This window comes from Anarhichas minor, unplaced genomic scaffold (genome assembly GCF_050575085.1).
Source record: "Anarhichas minor isolate MPS153535 unplaced genomic scaffold, ASM5057508v1 ptg000011l, whole genome shotgun sequence".
Classification (NCBI taxonomy): Eukaryota; Metazoa; Chordata; class Actinopteri; order Perciformes; family Anarhichadidae; genus Anarhichas; species Anarhichas minor.
Genome location: NW_027466457.1, coordinates 6,701,150 through 6,720,985, shown reverse-complemented (window position 1 = coordinate 6,720,985; position 19,836 = coordinate 6,701,150). Strand labels below are relative to the sequence as shown.

At 44.3% G+C, this 19,836-nt stretch overlaps 1 protein-coding gene across 4 annotated transcripts in view; it reads right to left on the bottom strand.

The window, feature by feature from the left end:
• Positions 1-19,836, bottom strand: part of scaper (S-phase cyclin A-associated protein in the ER) — a 53,497-nt gene that overhangs the window by 33,273 nt on the left and 388 nt on the right. For 2 of the 4 annotated variants that reach the window (XM_076089085.1, XM_076089083.1), the window contains exons 2-19: positions 15,983-16,100; positions 14,822-14,898; positions 13,691-13,888; positions 11,168-11,268; positions 10,618-10,734; positions 9,914-10,041; positions 9,520-9,806; positions 8,642-8,983; positions 7,160-7,327; positions 6,995-7,061; positions 6,778-6,895; positions 6,334-6,445; positions 5,794-5,934; positions 5,331-5,486; positions 5,084-5,226; positions 4,879-4,960; positions 4,637-4,789; positions 3,435-3,542 (exon numbers count right to left, since the gene is read on the bottom strand). In XM_076089085.1, the coding sequence (XP_075945200.1) occupies positions 3,435-3,542; positions 4,637-4,789; positions 4,879-4,960; positions 5,084-5,226; positions 5,331-5,486; positions 5,794-5,934; positions 6,334-6,445; positions 6,778-6,895; positions 6,995-7,061; positions 7,160-7,327; positions 8,642-8,983; positions 9,520-9,806; positions 9,914-10,041; positions 10,618-10,734; positions 11,168-11,268; positions 13,691-13,888; positions 14,822-14,898; positions 15,983-16,100 (2,616 nt within the window). Of the gene's footprint in view, positions 1-3,434; positions 3,543-4,636; positions 4,790-4,878; positions 4,961-5,083; positions 5,227-5,330; positions 5,487-5,793; positions 5,935-6,333; positions 6,446-6,777; positions 6,896-6,994; positions 7,062-7,159; positions 7,328-8,641; positions 8,984-9,519; positions 9,807-9,913; positions 10,042-10,617; positions 10,735-11,167; positions 11,269-13,690; positions 13,889-14,821; positions 14,899-15,982; positions 16,101-18,725; positions 18,971-19,836 lie in introns of those variants that run through there. The other 2 variants (XM_076089084.1, XM_076089087.1) reach the window with 2 other exon arrangements.

Genomic DNA, 19,836 nt, shown 5'->3' with positions numbered 1-19,836 from the left:
CGTCTATTTACAAAACACGTAATCAGCTTATAAAATAAAAAGTAAAGGCTCGGAATACTTCTCCCACTACTGTACAGAGAACAGGAAGACGTTCTTCTAGGAGCAGAGGTTGTACACTTCAGATGTGGCACTGAATGTATAGTGTGCCATGTAGATCCATACCGCTCAATAACACCATAGTATCCTGTAATTACCCCCAATGCTTTAGTCTTTTGAAGCCGCTCGCCCATGGACCATGCTAAAAAGGCTGGAGGTGTTGCCTCCTGTCAGATGACTCGGATATTTCCACCAGAAGAAAAGGGAATGTAACCCAATTTGAACAACACGATGCATGTGCAAGAAACCAATTACCCAATTATGCTGTCATCCAGCACCCCGGAGGATAGGACGGCCTCACAGATAAACGGTTTCCATTCAGACGTCGAGCTAACCCGTGCGTGGGATGCCGTGTACCCGATGGTCACGAGTGTCGTCAGTACACCTGCTGCCTGAATTGGGTTTTCACTTCTCAAAAGGCCGAGAAAACCTGTTTTCTAAACGAGCTTCTTACTATGAAACTGAACCGTTTTGGTTGTCTTACATGACACATATCCTGTGGTTATATTGTTGTCTGTGCTTCATTCAATGTTTGGAAGTCGGCGGGACTCCATTGGGAAAACGTGGTGTCACATACATGCTCATGTTGCCAGCAATTTCAATCAAATCTGCTTATACCACACCAAAACATTCCGAATGATGCAAATTGGCTTTTGGGTTTTTTGTATATATTTTATAAGAGTTTTATTGTTGTGCGCTTAGTAAAGCATATTCAATATTATGGAGTAATATGTTAGATTTGAAGCACCATCTTTCGGAGCTTTAATTTCTATCAAGTAGTTAAGATCAAGTAACTAACTTAAGAACTATTTTAGTCGTTTTTTGGGGCCTAAAAGCAACAAGAGTAAAATAGGGGGGAGAAAGATGCTGATATGAAGGAAGTGTGTGTGTGTGTGTGTGTGTGTGTGTCTGTGTGCGCACACCTCTGCCCTCTCCTCCAGGATACTACAGGTCAGTCATGACTCATGGCTGTAGCGGTCCCTCTCATGGGAGGCAGCTGTTCAGTAATCTCTCTGAGAGGCTATCCAGTGCACAAGCCACTCACTTAATGGAATTTCTCAGTAACACATCCAAAGCATCTTTGCAAAAATCACACCGGTCACATAAAGGGCTACCTGAAATATTAAGCTGTCAAATACAATATAATGCTGACATAGAGACCACGATACCGACTATGAGAGCAAATAAATATATAATGATTACATCCCATTTCCTGTTGCTGGGAGGTGAGACAGAATGGTAGAAGTTGTTTGAGACAATCAGACTCGATGACAGACAGGTGCCGACCACTGAACCGTTGTAACAAAGCAGCAAAGACGCTGGCCTGAGGGCATCGCTACCGCACGTAGCGATGCCTCAGGTGGGAGGAATACGATACCGCTCTACACGTCTCTCCCTTTCCCCGACTACACAGATCCAAAAGGCTCCCACACAAATACAGATTACATGGGATATGTTCATCCACTGCCTCTTTTGTCACACACAAAGGCCTGAGAGGTAGGCTTTCCATTTGGCGTGAAACAAACAGGCTACTAGATAAGATGCGCAGTGTTGAGTTACCATCAGGACAGTGGTTTACATGACATTTTTGTATTGAACTGCATACTATCAGTGACATTTAAGGAGGGGACGAGTCACTCAAAGACAAAAAAAAAAAAAAACAACCTCAAAACTATTCACTGGTTCTCTCTTTCAACAGCAGCTTCACTGCTATAACTAGACTAATGTCAGATCTCAAAACAGTCTGGGGGGGGGGGGGGAGAGGCTCGCTTCAGCTGGCAGTCTGGATATTTCATCAAGGTTCTCAATTTGTGGCCATCAGCGCAGCTTTGACGACAAGAACTTCAGCACTATTCAGTGCCTTTGGGAGCTCTCATACCCTCTATTGGCCGTGCTTACTGAGCACTACAGACAAGCAGAAGAGCGTTTTTTTTTTTAGCTGTCGTGTCTAACGGTGATCAAGAAATAAAGTCCTTATGTCAGAAGCCATGCGTCTTGAATATTACCTGCAGCGTATTAAACCAGGACAGATGGCGGACGAAAAGAGTAATTGCAGTTCTCAAGCTCCCTCCCCATACATGGATCCCACCCTGTTGATAATTCTGGTAGTTTTTCAATTTAATTCACAAGTCAGAATGAGAGGAAGTGACCAAATATGAAGGCGCGGGGCATCTGCTGCTCGCTTCTTCTGCCGAAAAACTATAGAGTGACCTCTGCACAGTTGAACCAACCGTCTTCATTTTAATTAAAAATCTTTCATCGCCGGAAGAGTTATGGAGCCGCAGTCTGGAAAATAGCTGGCAGTGGTATAAATGAAATAGTGGACACAAAAATGAGCTTTGATATAAATAACAAGGAGCCACATAAGTCTATCTAAACAAAGTCTCCAGGCGTAGATCTATTGGACGGCTTAATATACTTTCACATAGAGAAAGAAATAGTAGTTCAGGACATCTAAATATCATCTATTAGAGATGCTACACTGACTAACAATCCAATCCAATAACAACACACTTAATACAAACTGTTCACATTTAGATTTAGCCGGATACAGAACAGGACAAGGACGACTTTCAGCAAGGGCTTAAACTTTGACTGATAAGTATTGACAAAAAGACAATTTAGAAGCTGGGAAAACAGTAAAGCCTCAACATTATGGTTATCGGTAAAACTATATCATATGGAAAGAGACACATTGCAAATGTATATGCTCATATATGGACTGTTCATAGTGCTATATCGGTGAAGTGCCTTGTTTATCATACTGTCAAACTGAAAAAAAATGACCTGCATTTGGAAAGGAAATGATTTAGAGGAAAGGAAGGAGGGGGGTATCAATTATTCCTCGCTGGAAAAAGCTTTGAATGAAGGAGCTGCTGGGGCCAAAGGTGCTGCGTATAGCACCAACAGTTGTCAGCCTCACAATGAGCACTGCTGAAAAGCCAATCTCATATTGCAGCCTGAGAGGTTACCTTGCATTAACGAGCTGCCTTCCCATGGAGAAGCGCTCCGTGACAAAAAAAAAAAAACGCCCGGAGACAAGGGGGTGATGTCACCCCTCCACTGAATCACTGAACCCTAACTGTGTACATTTCGAGGCCCATTTGTAATCGCACAAAGCCAGCGACGGAGCCGTGGCCGTATACAAGGGGATGCATAAACAATAATAATGACCACGTCATAAAAAGACAACTACGGTGTACGGTCTTTGTCTTTTAACATGACACATGCAGGGGTAATCTTTGACAGGATGAGTGGACGTTTGTTCCTGGCGGGGTGTGTGTGTGTGTGTGTGTGTGTGTGTGTGTGTGTGTGTGTGTGTGTGTGTGTGTACGCACCACTTCCTCGTCAGAGAGCTCCCGTCCTTGGATGCTGCTACTGTCTCGCACGGCCTGTTGGTGCCTCTTGCCCTTGGTGTGGCTGAACAGGTGCACCTCTGAGGTGATCTACAAACACAAACACGGTGGTCAGAGGTCACTGCTGCGGACACAATGGAGACAGAGGCAGGGAAGGGTCAACAGAGCCCCGTGGGATTCTGGTGAAACAATATACCACATGGGCTTTTCTTTACCAATGGGACATGACCTGTGTCTTTCCTGAACCTCCGTTTAAAGCAAAGACTAAGGCGAGGAAACGTGATGTTATGTGTAACTTGGCGATACAGATAAGATGCCTTCATGAATGCATTATCTTGTTCTTACAATACTAGTTGACAGAGTGTAGCTGTGGAAACCACTCAATACAACAACTCTCCTCTGGGATCATAATATATATTAAAAAAATACCTCAAAATGCCTTATTTCTTTTTCAAAAATAATATAATAATTAGCTTGCATTACATTGTAACTCAGTCAAATATTGCCAAAGGAGAGTTGTGGACTAGATGATATAAAAGGTCTGAGAAATGGCCACAACACGAGTCAGGTGTATAGCGAGCAGTGTTGTTCTGCCATCTCTGGAAACCAGCCCATTTCAAATGGTTTGTGTTCAATGTCATTAAATGAAGTGCTCGCTGCTGACCCATCCATGATCTCTGGTGTCAGATGCTGGCCAAGGTCATCCAACATTTTAACAAGATTTCCCCCTTTGACTCCCAACCCTCCTCTTTATCTGATGCTGGTTTGAAGACTCAAGGTGTCTCACCCCCCCCCCCCTTGTTGCCGGGGAAGCCCATCCATCAGAGATAAATATGTCTGCTTGTGGATTTGTTGCCTGACACTCGAAAAAGAATAACCATGCCCAGTAATAAATCTTTGTTTAAGAGTCCATGTTTAATCAATGCGGTTAAATCCTCATTTAAATGCGCCCTCTTCCAAAAATCCTCTGAATCACCTTCCTCAGCATTTTTATGTACAACCAGTTAACATCGCGGTTATGCTGCAGCATGCATCCTTCTTCTTTTCTTCACACCCATGTGTACATTTGAAAGTTACCAGGACTTTGTGTTGTATTGAGGACGTGGAGGTTGTGGTGTTAGCAACATAGTGTATAGAAGTTAGGGAGACCAACATGAGCCCTGACGGGATGAAACTGGACATACCATAACGCAGCACAGGGAGCACTGTTTCTTGCGCTCATAGGGTGTCAGTTTGGGGGCGTAGTCTGTGTTAGCATGTCGACCGCTGCTGAGCTCAGCAGCCTTCTCCTTCCTCTGCTCGATTTGCTCCATATGCCTGCGGCTGCTCTCATCATGCTACGGAAGAAACCAGAAAACCAAGGATCATGTGGGAAACTGGGATTCCTGTACGGTGTCCAAATGGAAATGTCCTGATTTAAACGTACCTTCAGCTGTATTTTCTTCTGCAGCTCCTCCATGGCCTCCTGTTGAGCAGCACTAAGAGCAGCCAGACGCTCTTCTCGATCTCTTCAGATACGACATAGAAAAGCAGTGTGAAACAACTGTACATGTAAATACAAGTCTCACATTTATCAAAGTAGCCACCTGTGTACACATACTTCCATACTGAAGGGATTTGGGAATACATACCTGGCTCTTTCCCGTGCTGCGTCTTCTCGAGCCTTCTCTTTTTCCTGCTTCTGCTGTTCAATACGAGCCTCCTGCTCCTTCCTCCGCACCAGCAGCTCCCCCACCCGGGCCTGCCGCTCTGCTTCCAGGACCCGTTTACGCTCCTACACAGGAAACAGAAGATATTGTTGAAGATGCACCCAAATGTGAAAATTTACGTTTAAGTAGAATTATTCATTTCAAAATCAAGTATTGATTCTTGTAGCACCTGCACAGCCTCATCTCTGGCCTGCTTCTCCTCCTGTCTCCTCTGTCTCTCATCCTGCAGCTCGTTGAGGCGTTGCTCATACTCATTTAACTTGGCCAGGGCATCGTGCCTCTTGTTTTGGGCTTCCAGAGTGTTGATGAATGCGATTTCATTCACCTGTACAGACACATATACTTATTACCGAGGATATGAACACACACACACACACACAGTATATAATATGTAAATAAACATAAACACATGTACACAGAGACGTATCTAGCCTAAATGTAAGTGTTGAAAAATTGTTTGGGCTAGAATCAACCCAACTTACGCAAGCAACCCACATCACTCTGTTTTCAGGGACATTGTGTATGTATGAAAGAGACATTTGAAGCTGTAGATTTCATGTTTTACATTACACTTGATTTAGAAAATTCCTCAGCTGTCACATGTATATAGTTACTGCATTTCCCTCCTCTACCTTGGCCTCTTCTTCTTGAGCCTTCTTCACAATCGCCTGGAGCTGAACCTCTCGCTTTAACTCTGCGTGTAACAGCTTTTCATCCATCATCCTCCGACGCTGCTCCAACAACTCCTCCTTCCATTTCCTCACCTCCTTCTCCTGCAGAAAGAATCATGTACATTATCTAGGACAACACAGACAATGGATCCATAATCTTTCAGCTGCAGTGTGTGCACATGGGGATTAATGGGGATTAATGCAAATACACAACACTTTATGGTTTTATGTGGTTAATTCTGATTTATTCTAGGTCTCACTCATCTTGCCATGGTCTTGAGAACAAAAACAAACTTCATGAAAGGCTGTTGATTTTGGCCAGGGGTCTCTCTCATGGCTGTCTGCGGCCAGCTGGCCTGGATGCGACTTGAGGGGGTTGTAATATTTAGCGATTCTATCAGGCAGCGTGCTGACAAAACCTCTCATTATGAGCCAGGCTGGGCTGAGCTTGCGTGGAGTTTCTTCAGGGTGCTTTCCGTCAACTCGGCATGTTGTACTCACCCTCTCCAAGAGCTTCTGCAGTTTGAGCGTCTTTTCCTCCCGGAGTTTGTCCCTCAGCTGCTGCGCCTTCAGCTGTTTCTCCTCATGTTTCTTCTTTGACTCTGCAATGGTTCTGTCACAAACATGGAAACAAATCATTCATCTCAACCTCCTTATCAACAAAGGCAGACGTAGACTCTGATAGGCACTAGGGCCTGTTTAGACGTTCTGGGTGGTAACCGAAAAATAAAGAGGTCATATGCAGTAAGTGGGCCTTTGACTCTCAGGCTGCTGGGTTAAATCCTTGTCAAAATAAGGTGAGGGGATTGTGAACGAGGAGGGCGCTAAACAAGCAGAGAAGCTAATAGTACTGTGCGGATGCTGTCCGTGTTAGAAACAAATGAAGCTGTTGAAAAAGGGGCAGATGTGCTCAACCAATCACGGCATAAAGAAACTGTTTTGCACCTTTTGCGTGACGGTGAGGACAATTTCTCGTGCATGTGGATTCCGTGTCCAGGAGGCCGAGCGGGTTCTTCCTCTACTATGTCCCCCCATGAGGTACTCTGACGCCATGGCTCACGGGCTACAGGAAAGACGAGCAAGGAAAACAAACGGATCAGTGTCGTGTTTGCCATTACAAAGAATGAGAGCTCAGTTTTTATTCAGATGTCGACGTCCATACCGTCATAATCCGCCAGCATTTCACACCAATCAATATTGACACCTCCAACTCCGTTGCCGATGCTAGCCTGTGGTAAACAAATGTGTTGTTGATACATACAACACAAAATAAATAAATAAAAATAATCTAAACATGTACAGTATAAATGAGCAGGATTCATCTTACAGAGAAGTCTGTTTCGTTGTCAGTGTCCAGGTCGTTGTTCTCGGCCTGGATCTCTCTGGTCAGCTGCTCCTCCTCAGCGATGGCGCTGGCAATCGCCTCCTCATTGGCTTTCTCCAGTCGGTCGGCAAGCTCCTCTTTTTTGGCCAGGACCTCGGCCATGGACTGTGGCTGAACACATGCGACAGATACCAGCTCACACACAAAGCATTTCACACTTCATACATGTTGAGTTCATACAAACAACCGCTGAGACATTACTTTTATTTATTTATATATATACTGTATATATATGTACCTAGTTTGCCTGTTTTCCATCATTGCTTACATTATGCCAAAGAGCAGTTTCTGCCGCTCTCTATAGGTCAATTATGTTGACAAAATATTGAAACCCCTTTGATTATGATGCAGTATATATATATCACACCAACTAAAATAGAGCAGACGTTTCGATTTTTCTCGTAAATGAGTACAAATTATGAAATATCTTAAGTAAAGAAATGTGGTAAATATTTCTATTTGAATGAATAATATTCAATGTGCAGCACCTGTAATGCTACAGTTCAGCCTCTGTGCAGTTGGTTTAAACACTGAACACCATATATCAACCCAATCACAGTTTGTACCACACAATCATCACAAGTGAGGAAGCATTCAAGAGTCATGCAGGGCACATTTACCGTGAGGATGAAGCGATGGTGACAGGAGGAGACTGATGGTTTTGCCACAAGGAAACCGTTTACTTCAACCGTAAAAGTATTTTGGGAGTTTTCATGACATGGCAATGATAAGCGAATGACTCAGAGACTACTCCAGAGCAGCAACTACTCTAAATGAATTATAGAGCCTTCTCAACAGTACGTGTCTTTTATATGAGGTATGCATGGGAAGGTTTAGAAGTTCTGGATTTAAATCTTAAGCACACAGGTATTGCCTGGACAAGGTCAAAGACGAGACTGGTGTTAAATTTGAGGCCAAATAGCCTTCACGGCAGATTCCAGTTCAATTCACAAACTGTCAAAATCTGACAGTATCCCATTTAAAGGTGTAGTCGTCCATGATTAAGTATAGGGAGCTCTTTGTTTGCACACTCCATGACGCTTAATAACAGCGACAACACCTGATGATGGTGGACAGTGCTTGCCTCAGATCAGACGCTGGGTTGAATACAAACTGGAAAATCAGTCCGGGCTCCGCAGCACTATTTTTTGCACAGAATTTGGTATTTTGGCCAAAATAACTAAAACAAATTGAGAGATTAGATTCAGGCCATACCCCGGGAGCACATGCTCAAGTACAAAAGTCATCTGCTCACAGCTATTCTTCACAGTGAGAGGCGCTATAACAACACTACACAGAGCTATGCAGTCTTTCCTGCACATTGGGACTGGAGGTTTCTTTAGATTGACTTTGTTTTGGCGGTGAAGTACCCTTGGGGATCCCCTCCCTGCCTCCCTCCCCCTCCTCCCATCTCTCAGCACTCACAGTAGAAAGCTCTGTGGGGTCCAACACACTCTCCAGTTTCACGGCTGTCTCGGGAGTCTCAGCCTGTCCTGGAGCAGATGTGGCCATGCCCTGCGACACGCCACCCTCAGCCACACTGTTCCCAAAGGCCAACAGAGCACCAAGCCCATCCGTCTGGGGAAGGTCTGGGGATGTTGAGGGGGCTGGAGCAGGGAGGACCGGGACTGACAACGTAATGTCTGTTGGTGAGGATGGGGGGGGCTCTGGGGCTTGGGAAGGGGTAGGAGCTGGAATGGGGGGAGGCGCGTCTTCACAGGGTGCGTCGACACACTGCACCGAGTCTTCTACACTCTCTGCTGGGGGCTGCACCGACAGTCACACACAAACACACGCACACTCAATTAAAGACATGCAGATTTCAAGCAATTCATGAGAGCAATAACATAAAAAAAAAAACGTAACAAAACATATTAAACCAATCAACACAGAGCTGAAAACACAAATCATGCAGGAAAGCTGGTACGGACATGCCCTAAATATCCAATCATGATCTAAATAAACTGATAGTTTGGAAATAATGACCATGTAACGTATGTAATGTATTTAAAAATCAACCGATGGCTGTAACACACTCTTACCATGTGTGTCTTGAGGCATCGACAGAGTATTTATTTCATGATAGTGAAAATGGGTTTTCTGCCTCTGAAATGTCAGCGTACAATCAATCGCCTTAAAGTTGATATGCCTGTCTGGACGGTATGTCTACGAATACCAAGGAGCCCAAAACAAAAACAAATGTGGCTGATAAAATAGTCTAGTGTTACTCTGCTCCTTGTGAATAATTGATATCAAGGGACCGCTCTGGGAGAAAGACGTCACAAGGTACTGAACCTCAGTACCTCAATCGTGTTCCCGTTCTCTGGACATCCAGCTTTGTCCAGGGGGTCGGGCTCCACGGGGCCCGGCTGCTCAGCGTCCTTCTGGGTCGTGTCCTCGTCCGAGGGACACAGAGGATGGAGTTGTTGCTCCTCCTTTGGTGGCAGAAGTGACTGGTCACACTTGACGCTGTCCTGCTTTGGGGGGACATGAACCAAGACGGGGCTGACCGTGGAAACTATGACGGCAGAGCGGGGCTTGGCAGTACGTCCTCGCTGGACCGTCTCCCAGCCCTCGGCATCCTTTTTACCTGGGAAACACGAGAGGTACGGTGTCAGTCAAGGATAACAAGACGCGTTACTGCGCTCTCCATTCTCTTAAAGTGCATTCTGGGTCTGTGCAGAGGAGAATTCTTACCCAGTTTCTCTACAGGGGCGTTGGTTTGTTGACTGGAGCCCGGGACGGACTGAGTGCACTTCACCCGGTCCGCCCAGCTGGGGCCTGCGTGGCAAAGCCGGGCTGCAGCCAGTGTAGGTGGGGGACCACTGAATAACAAACACACACACACACACACACACACACACACACACACACGAGAACAAACAAATGTGAACCTGACAATGAAGCTTTCGCTGTCGGAAGGTCTGATTTTCAATTATATTACAGCAGCCTGTCTGAGAGGCTTCAGCCGTCTGAAGACGGCGTCTATCTAACACGCCAGCACTCTCCACTCTGAGGCAGCACGGGACTGTAGTGAACAACAGGCCTCCGTTATGATCAATATCCATTTCCTGCAGCATCCGATTACAGAGCAGTGCACATATTGAACCGATGCTTCAGCAGTCTTTAACTGACACTTTCATCTACACCTTCCACTGATTCCACGGCCAAAGAGTGAGAGACTCGACAAATTGCATTAAACAAATGCTTCACCGTCAGGAATCAATGTCTGTATTGTAAGATAACGTAGTCTGCATCTTCTAACCCCTTTAAAAACATTTAAAATATTGATTGGTTAATAGCAGAATGCCTTAGGAGACAATTTTAATCAAATAACATGTTGATCTTTAAATGGATCAAATGCCTAATGGTGTTTGGTGAAATACAGTAAGAGAGCTTACCCAAAGGTGAGGGCGCGACGTGCACCTGGAGAAGGAACCATTCTGTCCGCTGAGGAGCTCGGCATCACATGACGTCCTGGAGACATCTTACGCACCTCCCAGGCTAACGACGTGGGCCTGAAGTAAAAGTGGCAAACATTACATAACCAACACTAATCACGATTCCTAGTCGCCAAACACGCACAGACTTGGCTCACACTTTGGCAAATCAGTTAAATGGCTGATTTACTTGCAGCAATTTACGCAATAAACGGAGCATGTAAAAGTTTCAGGTTGTCCTATTGATTAACGGGAACAAATTGGGGAGGCAGCACTGGGAATTTCATTTCTTGGTCAATTTACGGTTGCAGTGTTCACTGTGTTAAAGAGAAGCCAATAAACTCATGGATCTCTTGGAATTAAAGCCAAGGCTATTGATCCGTTCTGTTTGCGACTCAAAGCCAGGGACCAGACGCCGGCACTTCCAATCGCTCACCAATCGCTCACCTCAGGGAGCGATTGAAAACGAGGAGGTGACTGAGAGTGAGAGATAAAGAAAGGGGAAGATCACCTGTTCTGGGCATCCGTTTTCTCCAGCTTCTCCTGGAGCTGGATCCAGTCGATGAGAGCTTTGAAGTCCCGTACGTAGTTGTCCAACATCATCAACACCTCCTAGAGACAGCAGTCACAACAGGAGGGAGAATAATTACAAACACAAACATGAAGACAAGGTGCAATGCACAAACCATTTGTTGCACGACATTAATTTCAAAAGGCAAAGTCGATTTTGTTTCATAAACCAAGACAATTAAACCAAGACAAACATTCAAAACTTGTCGTCATGTAACCGTGTTTTTAAAAATGTGGTTTTGTCTAAAACAATGAGCATGACGTAAGCATAAAGTGATGCTTTCTATATTCGTTATTATTTGCTACTTAGAGCTTATGATCAGTTTGATTAAATCATACATACTTTTTTAAAACTAAAACCAATAACTGGCCCTTGAAATGCTTGTTGAGAGTGCAAATCAGTGACTGGGACCTCATCGCTAGATCAGGAGTGTTGCAGACATATTCATGAGCGAAGACAAAATGTTGTCATTTAATTATTGCTGTATGAATTGTAATAGCTTTTTTTTTTCTATTATAGATTTTCATGTTGAGGGGGGGTTCGTTATAAAGTCTGTGGCTTCTTGACATCTCCTGTCCCGTTTCTTGTTATTTTTCACTATCTGGACTTTAAGAACTCTTACGTGTGTGATAATCAAATAACAAACAGACAAACGCTTGATTGAGAAACAACCGAGAAGGCAAACTCCTTCTAGAAAAGGCCTTTCATCTGCACTTGCAGTGACTCAGTGTTGGGCCGCGTGGAGCTTTTTCCCAGAGCTCTAATGAAACGAACACAGCTGATTGATGGGGAGCGTGAAGGGAGTGGTAATTGAGAGTAAAGCTCCACAGTGCTTTTAGTTAATAGACAAGTCAGGCCAGTGAAAGATGTGTCCAGCAGCAGGTCTGCTGATTAGAGCTGGTTAACAGGCAAAGACCACCACCATGGCGCGGTGTTCATTTGGTAATGAAGGCCGAGATGGAGAGAGGTTTGCTGCTCCTCTGACAGATAAAGCAACAATGAGTGAAGGCACCGTAAAGTGGCTTTCAGCATGTTAACAGGCACACTTACCTAAATACAACCCTCGCATAACATTTCACGAGGAATGACAAAATGTTTAACCTTCCAGCGGCATTGCCATAAAATAGGATGGGCAGTAAAAGCTCGTGGTCCACACGCAGAAACAAGAAGGAACAGGTAGAGCCGAGTTCAGACTGACCGCTGGTAAATTATTCAGTTCTGATTGGTTGATTTTTTTTAAGTCAAACCATTCAAGACCAGAATAGCCTATTTCTGTCTACTTAAAACGGTTATATAAATTAAAAAGAATTAAATTCATTCATCTGCCTCCAAGCGAACAGGAATGCCAAGTACCTCTCTAGCCGGGTCTGTGTGATCCGTCTAATAAATCAGAGACGGGATGAAGGAACAGTTGATAGGAACTAATTAGGCCTGGGGGCTTGGGTTAAAGAGGGCTGGGCATTATTAATAAGCATATATGAATCATTCTGTGTGCAAAACATATTACATCAGCACTGAGGTTCTCATGCAACAAAATATAGCCTTAATGGAGAATTAGGCATCACTTCCTGACAATGGTTATGTTTATGTCCATAAGTTTGCGGGTGGAAAGTTGTTAGCAATTTATGTGAGAGCACACGATGCAGATTGCCCACGGCTACACTGGGGGTTTGTGGCTGGGGGCAATCAGAGCACTCTGCTTCCCCTCCCGATGACTCCATCATCTATCAGTGTCCATTAAGCCCGAGCTGGGTGGGATAGGGGCTTATGAACAGCACCCAGCGTCATGGCCATTAGACAGCATTAGGGTGGAGAGAGATACAGTGGTGTGAGGGGGAACAGCCAGATGTCTGACACAGGCCAACTGGCAACATCCTGATCACACCACAGGGAGCTGCACTGTGGCACTGACAGCAAGCCAACCGCACCACAGGGAACTGGGCTCCGGTACTGACCGCAGAACGTCACCAGAACCATGGTCGGCGTAATGCAGCGTGGCAGAAGAATCGATAGAACACAGGACCATCAGTATCAAAGCAACATCACAGTATCACTTCAAGGCTGCACCCAAACAAACACACCGACTCCACAGAAAGGAGACGAATGCTGTTGATTAGATGTGCAACATGTTGACCAATGGCCAAGCCCCATTTCAGCAAATGCCTGACGACAAAACACAGTGCATGGGCAATATTGTTTACAGTCTGTCACCGGGCCCAAGAGAGAGTCCTGTGATGATTCTTTCAGCAGCGAGCCTTCAGAGAGCCCCTCTGACATAAAGCAGAAATCAAGAGGAATGTGAGCTGTGAGGGAGATGTTGTGTTATGATCTCAAAGTCCCCCTCTAGTGTTCATAAATCCCAACACCTTTCAGGCTCCACATATCATGTGCCCACTCATCCTGACACTAGAATCTGCATTTCTAGCTGCCGGTGTTTTTTGTCTCTCCTCAAAGCGGACTAACCTTGCATTCTACGACACTCTGATCGGATTCACAGGTGACGTAAATCTCGTCCACAGCTCGACGCAGGTTGTCGAAGAGGAAAGCCCAGTAGCGCGCTCGCAGGTCCACCTTGCGGGGCTGTCTGGCTTTGGTGGGGCTCTTCTCCGGCCCCTTGTCCGACGAGACACCAGCCGTGCCTTTATTTTCGACTCCAGCATTCTGGGGAGACAAAGTGTGGACCAGACATTGCGGTAACAATGACAAGCTCATCGCAGTGTCATGCAAGTCTGTAGTTGCTTTTATATCGCAACCACATTACTTTTTTTTCCTGTTGGTTGGGACATGAGGTTCAGCTTTTATATAACTTTTGAACTCCCTTGTGGCAATGTTGGCTCCACACAGTATCCCAGTGGTTTCAGGAAGTATTAAATATTAAAATAAAAAGCATCAATAAATTTAGGGGACTAAAAGAAAAAGAAAAAAAGCTAAAATAACATTTCACTAGTCCAGTGAGACATCTGGCTTATAACATCCTCCTGCTGCAATCTAACGCATATCTTTTTACAAATTTCGCAACAACACCTAAAATGAAATTAGGAGATCTGAGTTGAGATGGATTTTTGTTGGGTGCAGCAAAGGAATATTCAGGCACGTAACACAACACAATTGCAGACTAGGATTGGTCACCTTTTTACTCCTTTTCTTTGTCAACTCAGCTTTTCCAAGACTGACTTACAAAAGCAAAAACAGGAAGTCTCATGACGTCACAGATCCACTTACAGTGCGCGGCAAAATAAATAGTCTGGCCCAATCCCAAGGACGGCACAGGTGTGTTCAGCCTGGCAAATTACATTTACTCAGAAACATTAAGGGTTAAAGATGAAACAAAAAACAACAACATGGAATCAGAGGATATTTATTTATTGATTCATCAAATATTTCATTTTGTCATTGAAGCTGTTTTGACAAAAACGAATAAATAGATGATATAATTGTATAAATAGATACAGTCTGTCATACTCAACCACTTACCAGGTGACTTCAGTGAGTCCCTGAGGGTTCAGGGCTTAAAGGCTTTAGGGTACATTGGGACTGGGCCAACACTTAGCTTGGTGAATTGTGCCCTCTAGTGGAAGAAGATAAAACACAAACCTGTTTCTTGTTCCTTTGCTGAGCAGCGTTGATCCTCTGGGCCTTGGAGCTGCCACTGGAGTTGCTTTTGGACTTTGCTACGGGGAAGAGAAAAAGTAGGCGTGTACTGCGTATAGTAACGGATGAAATAAACAATCTCAAATGATCGCGATGGAGGTATTCAGGTGAGATGATCAGGTCAGGCAGTAGAAAATATTCTAAATATGCCGTTTATTTAAACTATTTTCATGGTTGGGCCTTTTTTTTTTTAGGTGGCTAAAATAAGGGTACCCAATCTTTTCTAGAGATGATGTCCCAGGACATGTTCAGTGAGGATCCAGCTGCTTTGACAGTCGTCCATTAATATGTTCCAGTCTGTGGAAGTCCGATTTAAAAGACGTGCAGTCTACTGCTGTAACTTGAAATCATCTCTCACAAGCTTTAGAAATTATGACAAATTTATTTTGGAACAGAATAATAATAAAAAACGACCACAGCTACCAGTCCGCAGTGACTCTTATTTACATTTAAAGGAGAATGTAACTTACATTATACAGAATTTCCCTGTAAAGAGCCTGTAAAATAACCTTTGCTGTGGTGAAGGCTGTTCTAAATGAAGCCTTCTTTGATAATTTGATGTGGCACTAACATGCAATACAGGAAACAATACTGTCAACATCTTACCAGTGATTTTTCTTTGACATTTCAGGATTCCAAAGATTATAGCACTGTGTAAACAATTCAAAGCCTACTACATAATATTATATTGTTATTATTACACCGTGAACCACAGCAAAGCAGTGAACTGTGCCACCAAAGGTATGCTCTTCGACATAACGAGGGACCAGGTGTCAGTGTGAGCTTGAACCCACTTAAGAGATTCTCAACACTCCTTCACTCATCAGTCTAGCCTTGAGATGAGAAATGAGCATTGAGTTCACTGGAATACTGCAAATAAATGACTGAACACCTCCCACTGTCCCAAAGATATGGGAAATCAAATCACCTAAAGCAAACACGAGCTGCAACACTCACCACTGCACAATGAGGACCTGGACAACACAAATGTCATACGCCGTTTACTTGTGCTGTTAATATGGCATTAATGTGAAACCTGCAACAAAAGCAGAATAGCAGCACATTGGCATGCGTAGAAAGTGCGTCTGGCGTGCAGCTACTAACCTTCCTCCTCTTTGTTCTCCAGAGGAACACTCCAGGCGATGAGGTTTCGAGCGGCGCGGCCTTCTTCGGCGACGATCTTCCTCACCTTGTCGTGGCTGTTAGAGCGCTGAAAAGATGCCTGCAAGGGAAGAGTAGAGCAGCACAACATGAGTCATGAAGTGTGATCATAAACAGAGAAGAGAGTAGATGTACATTTATATCTTATTTCAGTACGGTCACTGGGATAACAAACTGAAATGACTCATAGTGCAACAATGCGTGGATCAATATGTGTTGGTGTATGTATGATTCTTTCTCTCTCTTTTTGTATGTTTTTTTCCTTCTGCCATCATCATTACTATAGTCGGGTGTGGACGGGGAGGTGGGATGGACTGAGAGGATGAATAGGAGACCAGAGGGTGGGGAAATGGGATGGCGGTTTTTATATTTTGTACATTATATTGTGATTTTGTGTTATGTATACCTGAATTCTTTAAAATGTTAACAAAAACATGATGTACTGCATGACAAACACAAGATCCCCCGACATTCACAATAACGCCTGCAATCGGAACAATTGCTCAAAACAACAAAACAGCTGTGCCCGGTTGTACAAACCACGTACTTGTGACGTGTTTTTAAAGATGCCACAGACAGGGTAGGGACGTTGGGATGAATTAAGAGACGGACTAGTCACCAAATAGTTTCAGCGGCGAGCTAACCAGTAACGCAGCCTGAAGCATAGCTAGTGTTGCTATGGTTACCTCCGTTTTAACACCGTGCACTCTATTTTTGTACAGCGCTTAAAGTATAGTCTAGTGTGTTATTATAGCCCTGAATATGCTCAAATGTGTTTATAAACAAGCAAGTCGATTGTATTCTGCATTTGTTCAAAGCATTATGAATTTTAAAACATAACTGACATCAAACTGTGTGCATATAAACACATGATTCAAATCTAAAACAGACATAAATGCCACAAAAACACACGTTAACTGCAAAATCAGTTTAACAGAATGTTAAAAATGTATCAAAAGATCAAAAAAGGACTGTATCAAATCCCTAATCCTTCTAGTCGATGTAAAGTAGCAATACTCAGCACCACAAGAGAGTATCGCACTATGACGTTTCAATAATTTGTCCCAGCCCTGGTGTGTGGATGTGAGCAAAGGTAGGCTCAACAGTGCACACACTCATTTAAAGGCACAGACTGTGACAAGAAACAGCTGGAGGCGGCAGCTCTGAACCCACTGTGTTCCCAGCATGCATCATGGTTGACCTACACATTGACTATGCATCAGTAAACATGACTGTAACCTCGGGGTGAAGCGGACACTCTGTGTGAAGCAAAACAAATCACTCATCATCACATCCTTTGAGTTTGGAACATGAAGACATCCTGTGAGGAAAACGTGGCATCGACAACTCTCTGCATCCCCGTCTCACTGACAAACAGTCTGTCACACAACAGTCATTGATGCAGTCAGAGACCAAATCTGTTAAACAACTCCATTTTCTAAATGAAAAAACAAAAGACAAAAGTACACAGTGTACCCAACAGTCTAGTATAATATGGTATATTTCGCCTATTTAAATCTCACATTTAAATGTTCTGACTTCTGGCCATCTGGTTATAAAACTACACAAAAGCTTGTAGCTAGAGGCTGATCGTTCTGGATCTTTCACTTACAGCAGCCTGCTCTGTATTGTTCACAAATCCTTTAGTCTAATGTTGACTAAAGTCCTGAGCAAACTGTATTTTGGTCGGACATCTAGACTTGAAACGCATTGTTACCTGAAGCCAACACAAAAACCGAGAGCCAGTTCTCCTCATAACAGCAAATGAGTCACTGAACAAACTGTTCTGTTCTTTCTCTTTTCCCGGCTGTCTCTCACGACCACAAAAATACAGATAAATCATTCCTCTTGGAACACACTCGCAATTGAAAAGAAGAGAGATACAGTTTATGTCTTATCCAAGGATTTGACAACAAAAAAAAAAGTGATTTATTTTACATAACATGTAACAACCTTTGCAGACCATCATTCACTGCCAGTAAATGTGAGCATGGCTCATTAGGCGTTACACATGCAGAAACAGCACGCGTGTATTGGTCTGATGCTATTTAATGTCCCGAAGGGAGATACCCAGCTGACCTACTTTTGGTGAGCAAAATTCTTTACACGTCGAGTGGCTTTATTCGGCCAAGTAGAAAAGGGACTGCAAAGAGATAAAGGAACATCAAATAACACAGGCCAATCTAAAAAGGAGCAGGAACTAGTGACGTAGGTCAGCATCAATGCACCAGCTCCCAGCTACTTTCTGTAAATATTTACTCTGCTGTTACTGGGTTTGGCAGCCGTTTGATGACAGATGAATGTTGTGGGAAAACCGTACCTACTTACAACCGATAGCTGGCGAACTATGTGCAGCAGCCTGAGGCCAAAAACAAAAAATAGGCCAACAGCAACATTCTCTTGATCCACTTAACCAGCTGCAAACAAGCTGTCTCCTGGGCTACACTGGAGAAAAATACATTGTTGGAGCATAACTTCTGTTTAATTCTCTGGCTAAGGCACTCCTTCGCCATGCACCAGAGAGAGTGCTTATTTTCTAGCCTGTGCTGAGTAAGGGGCAAGTGTAGGGTTTCCCTTTTTGACAGGGAAGGTTTACCAACAGATGCAAGTAGCAAGACAGTGGGGGAGATCTCGCTCATGAGGAGAAACACAGATAAAAAAATTAAAAAGATAAGAGGATACATACAGAATAGAAGTACAGTCTGTAAGCAGGTTCCTCGTCCTTATCCACCCCTGACATATTTTTGCAGCCCACTTCAGGCAACCTGTTGCCCCACACCAGCCCCGCCACTTGTGCAAAGTGACATCGTCATCTGACAGCAGGACCAAAAATAGACTCCTACTGTTTAGCCCACACTGCTATAGCAACTTGCCCAGCTGTGTCAACTCCTCTCCCAGTGGCGATTGAGAGGGACAAGTGCTCAGCGGTCCGCCAGTCCACTTTGTCTGTAATCTTAGCCTGAGCCCTCAGTGCTCTGCTGAGTTAGCAGCCATTTCTTAGGCCCGACTCTCTGCCCGCCGCTGTCTGTCTGCTTGCTTGCCACTCTCTTCTGCTCTCCACTGCATGTAGCTTCCTATATTTACAGCTTCTATCCTCTGCATCAGAGCCCCCACTCGCTCTCTCACTCGCTCTCTCTCTCTCTCTCTCATCTCTCACTCTTCTTCTGCCACAACGCTGCGCAGTCATGTGCACACAGCCAGCTGCTCTGCCCCCCCATCCTGTGTTGCCAGTGATGAGAGTATCGCTGCAGGCTCAGAGACAGTGTGTGTGTGTGCTAACGCAAGCCTGGCCAGGCATTAGCCTCACAGGGCGATGCTCTGGATCTGATTGGACTAGGCATCCAATAATTCATAGGCTGCTTGGGGGGACAAAACACACAGGCCCACGCGGTTTGACCGCCTACAAATGATGCAAACTTACAAAGTGTGCAAGAGGAAGTTGGGATAAACTGGGACAGCAGGATAAGCAAGGCGACCTGGTACAGACTTATCACAATTACTCCTGTGCTGCCCTGTCGTCACATTTATGTTATACTGACGATAAGACAACACACATGTACACACACATCCCATGATGCATTAGCATGTTCTCACACATCTCACAGGGCCATTTATCATCATTTAGTAAAAATTGCACAAGTGGGTGCTGGTGGAAGGGGACTACAAGGGCTGACTACATCACACAGATGTCTCTAAAATGTTTATTTCCTGCTGCACCCGTCAGCTGAGTGAACCCATTCTCAATTATCCAAATCACCTAGCTCAAGCTAGCTAGCAGTGCATTGGGATTGCCATGC